This window comes from Salmo trutta, chromosome 5 (genome assembly GCF_901001165.1).
Source record: "Salmo trutta chromosome 5, fSalTru1.1, whole genome shotgun sequence".
In the NCBI taxonomy this organism is placed as follows: domain Eukaryota; kingdom Metazoa; phylum Chordata; class Actinopteri; order Salmoniformes; family Salmonidae; genus Salmo; species Salmo trutta.
Window position 1 is genome coordinate 54,616,645 of NC_042961.1, and position 11,713 is coordinate 54,628,357.

Genomic DNA, 11,713 nt, shown 5'->3' on the forward strand with positions numbered 1-11,713 from the left:
TATCCAGAAAAACAATAGATTTGCTCTTCCTCTGAGCGACTGTGAGACAGCATGAGATGGCATGAAAGGTGACAGCCCAGCGAATCCAACAGTTGTGGTTTGATCTCGCTGTGATATTCTCAGCCAGATTTAAAAAACAGTAAGAAAACTTTCAGGGAACCATTGTAAACATTCACATTCTCAGAATCTCCATGCAACCTAAAAATGTATGTTTCCAGAACAGGCAATATTTTTACGTTCAGTTTTAACAGTCAAACATATGGCTTCTTTCCCAGGAAAGAAAAAACACAAAAAATTACATTCCCAGAACTTCCAAAGAATCAAATGTCCTAGCTGGGCAGTTCCGTATTGATAATATATAACAAGGAAAACATTTAGACAAACATTGAGAGTACAGCATACTCAGTGTCAATCTTACCATCTTGTTGACAAAGAGGACCACAATGGAAATACACCTTTGTGGTTTATGGTGTTTTATCCTTGATAAGGTTTAAAGGGGCAGTTAGTGGTTGAAACAGTAACACAACATACTCCCCACCACTGTTTCGGTAAAAAGCTGAGGGATTGTGCTGGAGAAATGTAATCACTCGCAAACTGATAGAGTTATGGATGAAAGGACTGACTATCCATGATATCAAATGATATCAAAATTAATATAGTTTTAACAATGTTTTAATGGTATACAGTTTGTTTACATTTACTTTGTTGACAAACATTGGACTAAAACAAGCTTGTATTTTGGGTTCTGATCAGGTACTGTTGAACTAAGCTCATGAGTCATAATTTATATTTTTCAAGAATCAACAGGTATATACTGTATGATTAATTTATTAATTTAAGTCCAAAAATGGATATAGCAACTGCATTTTGCCCTTTTAATGAATGTGATGTTGTCTCCTTCCATTTTAAATGATCAGTACAAACCTTTTTTTGTTTAAAATTAGAGTCCTTACCTGTGGTTGTGTGCCTCTTCAGTGTAGTTTTACTTCTGAACAGGAGGTGCGTTCAGTTCGCTTGAACGTTTGCTACGTTGAGGAACTATTTGTACCGAATGACACGTTTCCCCCAAAATGTTTTTGTACGTTCTTGAACAGACTTTGAGGTATGTTTTCTCCCATCCGGTGGGTGAAGCAATGAGTGGCGTATTTAAACGGAAGTGGCCATGTTGACGGCGTTCCCCAACCCACAATCCAAACCCTCCCCGTTTTTCAATTGGTCATTCAGGTCAGCACTGTTTCTGTTTAATTTAAAAACGTACTGAACGCAGCCCGGGACAAAGCGTTACAATGTTTTCATTATGTGTCCTGTACGGTGTGACCAATGGTTGTTGAGCACATACCCATACTAAAAACTTCCAGTGATGTGGGTTTTTTTTCATGAAAGAGGGAGGAGTTTACCAGTCTTCAAAATGCCACCTGAACTCAATCAAGGAAATTCATCAGATTGTGTTTTCTCCCCAGAAGCGGAAGATAATTGTTTCCGTGTGAGCTGTGTTCTGCATACATAGACAGGTGAGTTTCAAAGGAATACTTTTGTCAAATGTGATCTATGCCGCACCATCCCCACATGGCATTCACAAGGCCCTTAATTTCCTCTCAACTGAGTCAAACACAAATGTAACTCTTGACAACTTTTAAGCACTTGCGTCCATGTACAGCCTATATTTTGTTAAGTTACAACACAAGGACTTCCCCAATTTTTTGTTGTTGTAACATTGTAACCATTTATTGCAACAATCGTTTGTCCACCTGTGTTTGTGGTCACAGTTTTGCGCTGTTTTAAGGGTGCGAGCGCACGTCACTATCTATTATGTCGGTGACTCTGGTAAAATCAAAGATTGCCATATTTTGACAAGATGGTCGAGTGAATGCTTTAATGGAAATGCATGTTCTCAAAGATGGAAGGCAGGAGAACGTGGGGCCATTCTTGCCAATGGGTCTCAGAGATAGAGGACTCCTCTTTGTATCTGTGCATTAAAGGATCTGTGACAACATGGGCAGTGCCAATGAGGCTGTCTCCACTTTAAAATCGTCCATTTTCTTTCTTAATTGGCTGATTGTTCCCGACTTGTATGAATCCCCCATCAGTTGCCTACTTTAAAATGGTGGAAGTCCTTTGTGCTCCTGAGTGGCGCAGTGGTGTAAGGCAGTGCTAGTAGGTGTCATTGTAACAGTGTAGGTTCCGTCCCTCTCTTCGCCCCAACCCGGGCTCGAACCAGGGACCCTTGCACACATCAACAACTGACACCCACCGAAGCATCGTTACCCATCGCGCCACAAGAGCCACGGCCCTTGCAACGCAAGGGGAAACCCTACTTCAAGTCTCAGAGAGAGTGACGTCACCGATTGAAACGCTATTAGCGTGCACCACCGCTAACTAACTAGCCATTTCACATCGGTTACATCATGACAGACCTGGGTTTGATCCTGGGCTGTATCACATCCGGCTAAGATCGGGAGTCCCATAGGGCAGTGCACAATAGGCCCAGAGTCGTCCGGGTTAGGGGAGGGTTTGACTGTGGGGGACTTTACAAGTAAGCCGTCATTGTCAATAAGAATTTGTTCCTGACTTTTATATGGGTTAAATATTATTGCTATTTAACCAAAAAATTGTCCATGAGTCTCTATGACAACGGGAAACTGATCTTTTTATTTTTGAAATTCCACAAGCGTCCACCTATCAGTGCATATGTAACAACCGAGCCATTGTGACACTTTGATTTCATCAAATAAGTCTTGCGTAGTAAATTGTGTTTCCAATTCGGCTAGTGGTGGTAGGTTTAGTGGAAAATATATACAAATTGTGTGTGCGTGTAACATATACGCCAGGAGTAAGGAAGTGATGCAGAATGTGAGTTTAATAATGAAACGATACAAAAGAACAAACCTAAAGCATACTGAACGTGAGATGAAACCACAACACCACCTAATGACTACTCCCCTTTATTTATCCGTGTGTTTAAGCCACTGCACCTCCATATTGGTATTCACCCACCATTATAAAAACACTTTGGAAGGTAAAGAAAAGCATGTGTTAATTTCTACATTCATTTTTGCTGCATTAATTCTTAGACACTGTAATAAATACTTTTGAAATTAAATTGTGAGCTAAACAAAATTAACAATGGGTAAAACTGGAGATTACTAAGGTTACTGTCCCCATGATGACAAATGTAATTTGTCCTTAACCTTTAATTGAAACACGTTAGAATTTTAATTCATTCCTATGGAGGACTGCTCCTATCGGAGAGTGCCAGTATGGCCGAACTGTGGCTTCAAAACCTCAATAGCCAATACATGGCATCAGCAAGCCAGCGTGTGTTAGTGTTCCCGTCTCATGTTTTGAGGGTGCGTGCATCACCTGTCTTGGTGACTCTGGTAAAATGCATTGGTTTATGCAGTTACTGAATGATTGTTAAATTCTATATATTCACTCATGCTTAGGACTGATATAGGTGACTTGGACTGATATAGGTGCCTTTACTCATTTTGGGAGCTGGTACTGTTTATATTTAGGTGCAGGAGTTCCACTATATTAAAAGTATAATCTATAAGAGCAACACAAGCCGAACATTTGAGGTGCTGTTACTCAGTTCTGGTGAGCTCCTGCCCATGCCAAGCATTGGAAACGGTGTCTGTTAGCGTTTTGTATTGCATCTTTTGGCTGGTCTTTGTATAGCCTATAGGCCTAGGTTTTTGGGAGTATCTGTTCAAGCTCAGGCTACACATGCAGATTTCCATTCATGTGTGTTGACGTGCTTGTTATATGCTCAGCTGCGTGAGTTAGGTCTGATTTTTAGGTTATCCAAATCTTTTTGTGTCCAAGAGAGACTATTTCTACTGTTTTGTATTTTTCAACGTTGTCATTTTGCCTTCATTTAAGCTCAAATATTTTTGTTACGTTTTCTTTTGCACTGTTATCACTGGGCTGCACTGTAAATAAAACTTGTATTTTTCACCATATTTGTTCTGTTAGTTCAAGCCCTCCTAACTAGATCCTATTCACTTAAAGTAACTGCCCAGTGTTTCCAGATTTCAATGAAATATGACCTGTAACTACTTACAATAAGACTGAATTAGTTGTCCTTCCAATAATAATGAGAGAATGGTTGGTATGGTTAAAAAGCAGATTATCTGTTGGAGTAGTTTTATATTTAACCTTTCACTAAGCAGGTCATTTAAGAACAAATTCTTATTTACGATAAGGCATACTCCAGCCAAACCCGGACAACGCTGGGCCAATTGTGTGCCGGCCTATGGGACTCCCAATCACAGCCGGGTGCGATGCAGCCTGGATTCGAACCAGGGACTGCAGTGATGCCTCTTACACTGAGATGCAGTGCCTTAGACCGCTGCGCCACTCGGAAGCAATATTGGAGGCTGTGGAGGGAAGGATGGCTCATAACAATGGCTAGAATGGTCAAATGGCATTTGATACCATTCCAGTCAAGCTATTAACACGAGCCCGTCCTCTCCAATTAAGATGCCACTAACCTCCTGTGGTGTGTACGTACCCCTAACAATGGTGTGGGCATATATTGTCATAAAAAATATGAATGCAAGTAGACTACCGATTGACCAGCTCATCCTCTTCTGGGCTGCTGATTGGCCAACTCATTCTCCTTAGGGAGATGACATCATGTTCTGAGGAAATGGCAAAACAAATTTACTGTCTTTGAGATGTTTTTTTTGTTTTTTATTTAAATTTATGCTTTGGCATCGCAAGTTTGCATATGAGAACAGAATATAAACTTTTGAAAGTGCAATTTTCTCTGGGCAGTTACTTTAAGTCACTAAAACTTTTGCTACCTTACCATAATTTTGGGACAAAAATGTGAGTGCGAACAATAGGCTGTACAACGTGGCAGTTTTTGGTTGTCTCCAACCTTATTATTTTCAGTATTCACATTACTTTTTGTCAATGCAATATTTACAGGCTAGTCGCGTTTAGACAGGCAGCCCAATTCTGATATGTTTTCATTAATTGATATTTAGACCGATCGTATCAGCTGTGAAAAAGATCTGATGTGATTGGACAAAAGACCCATTTAGGGAAGGTTATCGGAATTGGACTGCCTTAGACTAATTCATGTGCAACTTAAATTTATTTCAATGTTTTCTAACCGGTTGTACCCAGCTTGAGGAGATGGCGTCTTACAGCGCCATGTCAGAAGACCAGTTCCTGTGCTCCATCTGTCTTGGTGTCTTCACCAACCCGGCCACAATCCCATGTGGACACAGCTTTTGCAAGCCTTGTCTCGAGGGTGACTGGAACAGCAGTGGAGACTATGCAGTCTGTGCTGTGTGCAATACGAGGTTCACACCTACCCCCACCATCCAGGTCAACATAGTCCTCAGAGACCTTGTGGAAAGTTTCAAGGGGGCGAGTGGAAGTGGCGGCGCGGCCGTAGACAGGCCCACTGTGGCTCCGGGAGAGGTCTCCTGTGACGCGTGCTTAGGATCTAGGATGACCAAGGCTGTCATTTCCTGCCTGGTGTGTATGTCGTCGTACTGCCTGGAGCATGAAATGGTTCACAATGCCCGGTTCTCCAGGCATCAGCTGGTCAGGCCCCTGGCTAACCTGGAGAAGAGGATGTGTTTGAACCATGAGAGGCTCCTGGAGCGTTACTGCCGCACCGACAAGACCATGCTGTGTGGGGTGTGTGACGCTCACCCGGAGCCGGCCCACCAGGTTGTGTCGATGCAGGTAGAGTTCTTGGCTCAAAAGGTAAGAATGAGTTTTAGAGAAATGTTTCCTCAATCCAGGGTCGGATTCACTAAGCAACAAACGGAAGCAAACTGACTGAAACCGAGAGGGCCTTTCCTGAACTTGTCCAATAAATGCTTGTTTCTGATGTGAAATGATTTTGTTCGATCCTGGTCCTTATTTGTATTCATTAAGGCACACCATATCAAAACATTTTGGAACAGAACATTGTTCAAGTAGTCCCTCACGTGTTTCATCCATTTTTTTTTTTTTTTTTTTTTTCCTTTAGTTTGGTGCCTAATGAATATGCCCATGGGGACTGTTTTTTTATTTATTTTTATTTATTTTTTTCCTCTCTCCATCCCAGCACTAATGCTAACACTTATGGTCTTCACTTCAGGCTCAGCTGACTGAGGCCCAAGCAGAGGTAAAGGAGAAGCTGAAGGCCACTTGGAAAGAAGCAGAGCAATTCAACTCTTCATTCCTTCACTGCAAGGTGAGTTTTTTTCATTTGAATTGGCTATAGTCAGAACCCGTTGTAATTGTGCCATCTTTTGCCGTAGCATTCAATTGTAAAACATTCCAAAAAACCGCACAAGGGGTTACAAAGACTCAGGGACAGTTTTCCCTATGCACTTGGGTTAGTCACTGCTTCAGGGCATTTGCTTCCACTGTTGTGCCTACTGAGAGAATCTATTTTGCCTTAGGATGTGTTCAGGATGGTGTAATGCTTTGGAACATTCAGATAGAAATGTGTTGTGTAGAACATGCTGATTGAGATTAAATGATTGTCCATCTATTGTATTTCTATCTGGAACTTTCAGAAGTTATCACATCAATGAAAACACCTCCTAGATCTGTTTTGTGTACTTGCCCCCTTGCAGGATGTAGCGACGAGCCAGATCCGGTTTGTGAATGGGTTCCGACTAGACCTGGTCAGCAAGGTGGGGCTGATTTGTGATCGCTCCAACATTGAGACCTGTAGGAGGGTGGTTGAGATGAAGAGCACAGCCTCCTGTCGGAGACGTGTGCTTGAAGATGACATAACAGCTCTGACGAGCAGAGGTGCTGAGCTGGAGCAGCTGATTGGCTCCTCAGACTCCTTTGCGTTTCTTAATGTGAGTAATTGCAGCCGACTTGAGTCCAGAGTGACTTATCTGCAAATCCCCTTGCAACCATAAATAACTACTCATTGTCACAATTGACTAATTATGCATCATGGTTTTGATGCTCTCGAACATGGCCATTGGTTGCACACTGAATCGCTTCCACTTCTCCCAAAGTGTTTTCTTGAATTACACTCCAAGTCACAGATGTAGCTATGGTGGAAACTTCCTACAGCCAATGCTTACAAAAAGCTAATGCTTTTAAATCCAAGAAGGGTACAAGTGTGGAGAATCTAAACATGGCATTGTTGCGGGTCAACTTGCTTGTATGTTCAACCCCATTCATTCCATCTCTCTTTTGTTCCTTCTCCTTTCAGATTCTTCCCTCTCTCCCTTCTGCTCTTCCAGATGGGGTCAGAGGACAATGCAGCATCAACATCCTCAAGGACCAACTGGGAAACCTTCTGAATACCTTAATGAAAGACATTGACAAACTACTCAAGATGGGCTACTTGTCTACAAATGGCTATGCTGTCCCAGGTCTTTTTTTTCTCAGTCTGATGTAGTCAGTTCAGCTTTTTAGATCTTAAAGGCTGCTTTTACACAGGCAGTTCTAACATGTTTTCCAATTATTGGCAAAGATATGGGTCACGTTCCCCTGCTCAGGCGTTGCATACATAAACCAATGGTTGCTCGACTGTGCCGTTGGGCAGCAGTCGAGTGACCCACCACCTGGATTCGGGCCTATATTGCAAATGGTGTGATTTAAAAAAAAAATGTTTTACATTGGATAAAAGTAGAGACTCTTTAAGGATTCACATGTGAGGGCATGTGCTAAACTGAGAGAATACGGTAATGTAGTAAACAACCAAACATTTCAAGACTAAAGTGGTGAAAGTAGTGGCCTACAATAAGGAAACTCCAGGTCTTGGCCTATATCCTAATCTGACTTTTGTGCAGGGTCATGTTCTGCACTTTACCATCTCTGGTAAACACGGACTTTATCACATGCACAGGATACAGTAAGTGTAAACGGTACAGTGAAATGGTTACTTGCATAGTGGAATATTTTGTTGGGACATGTAGCTAGCTAAACAATGAACCATAATCTGAACTCTTAATACCATGCATGAATCTGCAGGTAACTAAAGCTAACCATATAAGTTCAATGTTAGCTACCTCGCTAAAAATGTGGCTATAGCTAGCAATGCAAGTGGCCTACTGAGATAAAAAATAATATTGCAACACAGATCATACACATAACGCTAGCTAGCTGTTAGTATGGAGAGAAGTGTTTTGTACAACAGCCTCCTGTGTTCTCTTTTCGACTCTCCACATTTGGGACTCATCTCTGCTTCCACCAGGCATTCCACTGATATTTATTTTTTTAAGTCAGTCAGCATGGCATGTAAGTCCTCCAGAAAGTAGTCATCACAACATTTCCCACTGATCTTTGTCGATAGCGCTATTAACTTCAGGTCAGAAATGCGACATTAAGTTCATGATATATATTATTTTTTTATTCAAGTGCAGTAGAAAGGATTATCCACACATACTGAGCAGGTCATGTTATAGACAGAAGTATGCTAATTGGCAGACCTACCCAAATGCATATTTCGGAATATCCAGTCCATCCATTATCTCAGCCAATCATGGCTAGCGGGACGGTTCCTGTATTTTTTTCTGTGGCTAAACCAACTGCGGTCATAATTTCAACAACTGTATTTGTATTTACAGATTTACAGAAATTTCCTATGTTCCAGAAGGCATTTCTACCAAAACAAATTTGATTAAAAAAATAACTTGATGCCTCATCTGAAGTAGTGACATGAAACATATGCGTAGCTTCTTGAAACGGGTCACATATGTCATTAGCTTATACTTAAAATAGCTATCAGGCGTTGTAAGATATGGCATGCCTCTGCAACACCTGGGCAGAGGAATGTGCCCCTGATCTGATTAGTCAAATGACCAATTGGGCTGCGTTTACACAGGCAAACCAGTTCTGATCTTTTTTTTTCACTAATTGGTCATTTGACTGATCAGCTCTGGGGAAAAAATGATGTGATTTGGTCAAAAGTAAAATGAGTGGAAAAATGATCAGAATTGGGCTGTCTGTGTAAACACAGCCAAAGAGTCAGTTTATACATGCAGAGTGGAACAACTGGTTCAGCACTCCTACTCTGACATGTGAAAATGGGCCCAGATGTTCAACATTTTGCGGTTGTATGTTTTCTAATAAAAAATGTTACCTTTTGTGTGTTTATCCCACAGAGATTGCTGTGGTTAAAGAGTTCACAGGTGAGCGAAGGTGTAGTTCTGCTTCCCATGTTTTATATTTTGTATACACCCAGCAGATTTTGAATGATTCTGGAAGGTGGATTGCTAACCCCATCACAGGAGGCCGGCGAGGGAGGACTGCTCATAATAATTGAATGGAGTAAATGGTATCAGCCAGATGGAAACTGTTTGTTTTATACCATTCCGATTCACTACGAGCCTGTCCTCCCCAAATGAAGGTGCTGCCTGTAAACCTCATGTATCCTTAACTTGGACCTTAACCCTTACTGAACTTGTTTATGTACCAGGGACAAATATACACTTGTCTATAATGGCAAAGGTGTATAAAGATGGAGGAATTCAGCTATGACATCATTGTTTTAGCACTACCCACAGAGTTTTTAAACTATGGTGCTCGACATGATTCAATGTACCAATAAATTTGCACAATCTACTTCATTTTTATTTTTTTTAATTGTTTTTGGAGCTAGAATTGGGTCATACTGTGGTAATGATTTATTTTTTTTAAATAATGGAGAGCAATGTACAATATGGCAAAACGAGGAATTTGTCTGCTATTGAAATGAATCCAACCATGGATCATAAAGTTGTCCTCTACCCATACACCCTCCCAAAATGAACCCTTACCTAACCTTTGGATCTGCCGGCCAAATATCTAGAATTAGGAACAATTGATTGCTGCGTTCCTCTAGCCCTACCTTTCCCCTTTCTCTTCTCCTCCTCTCAGTTGAGGTGACTCCTGACCCCAGCACAGCCCACCCATCGCTCCTGTTCAAACGGGCATCACGTGAGATCCGAGTGGACCGGCGCAAGATGGGCCAGATGTTTCCCCTGTCTGCCCAGCGCTTCACCCAGGTGCTGTGCGTCCTCGCCACCCAGTGGTTCAGCAGCCACCGAGCATACTGGGAGGTGGAGGTGGAGGACTGGACTTGGACGGGATCTGGTGTGTGGTGTGTGGGTGTGGCAACTAAATCCTCCATGACATCACGAGGGGTGGATCTCACCCCTGAGAAGGGGTTCTGGGTCCTGGTACACCGCGGGGGAAAGCTTTGGCCCTCCACCAACACAACCCCTGTGGCCATCGGAACACAAAGGAGCATGGTATGTTGATGGCATAGTTGAATAGAGGGTACTTGGCCCAAAGTGCACTTGAGTCTAGTACAGCTCTATGGTTAAATAAATATGACTATACTTTAAATGTTCTTCACCAGGAGAGGGCACAATCACACAAGGTTCTCTCATTCTGATTCATGCATGTCTTTTGGAGCTAGCCTTTTAAAGTGTCATGATGAATATTTGAAGATACAAGTTGAATATTTCTAATGTTCGATCACTCTGTGGCGTAGATATGAGTCAAACATTTTATTCCAGTCTCAAAGTTGAATAATTGAAAAAAATATTTTAGTCCAAAACTGAGATTTGCTAGATGGAAAAAATGTATGTCACAGATTGAAGGGGTACTGTGAAAGTTCTCCTTGGGTTTATTTCAATCCTGCCCACAGCTGGCATCACTCAAGTTGCCATCAATTTGGCTGCAGCTGAACACGACCAGATCGTAATGCCCATGGTTATTTTGGTTTGACAGTGGGGCTAGTTGGAGACCATCAGTAAATTACACTATGTACATGGGACAATATTTTAAAAGGTCAATAGCTTATTTTTTTTCTTAACCTCAAACCAACTATACATTGTAGGAATGTGTATGCATATTGAAACCATTTAATGAGACAACTAAAAGGTGTGTAACATGAAGATATTGTTGCATTGGAGATATTGTTCCATTGTAAGTTATTGATGGTCCCTAACTAGCCCCACAGATAGGCTATCCAAAGTCAAACCAACTTTGCCACAGTAGCATACCAGCTGACGGAAAGCTTAATGGCGAAAGAAGTTGGCTTGCTAACTAGTCTACTTCCATATATGACCTGGTTAGACACTTTCAAGTTTTCTAGAAGGGTGATTGACTAACTGTGGGTTTTGGCAGGGAAAGTACAAATGCTTCCCTTGCTCGAACACACACACACACACACACACGCGCGCACTCGAGGCCCACATCAAAGCACGCCTCAAACCCAAATCCTGCTCTGTCGCATTTCCTAATGAGAGGAATTGAAACGGAGGCTAAATCCGGAATCATATCTACGCCTTTAAATTCAAGTCAAATGTATTTATTCCGGAGGGGCAATTTTATTCAAATACAATTTTACTTAAGTAACTATTAATAAACGTATTGCATACTTTACAGGCACACTTGGGTGTATACTTTGATGGGCTGGAGCGGCGCGTGTCTTTCTACGACGCAAATTTCGGTCATCACCTCTACACATACCACAACGTGCCAACCAATGAAAGACTCTTCCCTGTCTTCAGCCCTGATTTCTTCAGTCCTGGAGACAACCCTGCCAACCACATCATGATTGTTAGACCCCTGACTGCCACAAACCACCTACGTGGATGATGATGCTCAGTGCCAGTCCAAGCATTTTGAGGGAGAATTCTGGTCAAGATCACTATTTTTTTTTGTTTTCTTGTCAATTTTTTTTTTATCCAGTTAAAAAAATGTTTTTAAAGATGTCTTAATAAAAGTCAAACATTTTTTA

The 11,713-nt window shown here is 41.7% G+C and overlaps 1 protein-coding gene across 1 annotated transcript; it reads left to right on the forward strand.

Moving 5' to 3' along the window:
• The first annotated feature begins 1,257 nt into the window (after nt 1-1,257).
• Nucleotides 1,258-11,713, forward strand: LOC115194543 (E3 ubiquitin-protein ligase TRIM7). Its single transcript, XM_029754301.1, has 8 exons — nt 1,258-1,511; nt 5,137-5,727; nt 6,107-6,202; nt 6,591-6,824; nt 7,190-7,352; nt 9,087-9,113; nt 9,841-10,214; nt 11,359-11,713. Exons 2-8 carry the CDS (start codon nt 5,146-5,148, stop codon nt 11,569-11,571), a joined length of 1,689 nt encoding a protein of 562 aa, XP_029610161.1. The 5' UTR covers nt 1,258-1,511; nt 5,137-5,145; the 3' UTR covers nt 11,572-11,713.

What these genes read in the sequence shown, in the direction of transcription:
- LOC115194543 (XM_029754301.1), top strand. Translation starts at nt 5,146, where the DNA reads ATGGCGTCTTACAGCGCCATGTCAGAAGACCAGTTCCTGTGCTCCATC. An exon ending in TAGAGTTCTTGGCTCAAAAG is followed by an intron (nt 5,728 to 6,106) that starts GTAAGAATGAGT and finishes TCTTCACTTCAG; the next exon opens with GCTCAGCTGACTGAGGCCCA. An exon ending in CTTCATTCCTTCACTGCAAG is followed by an intron (nt 6,203 to 6,590) that starts GTGAGTTTTTTT and finishes GCCCCCTTGCAG; the next exon opens with GATGTAGCGACGAGCCAGAT.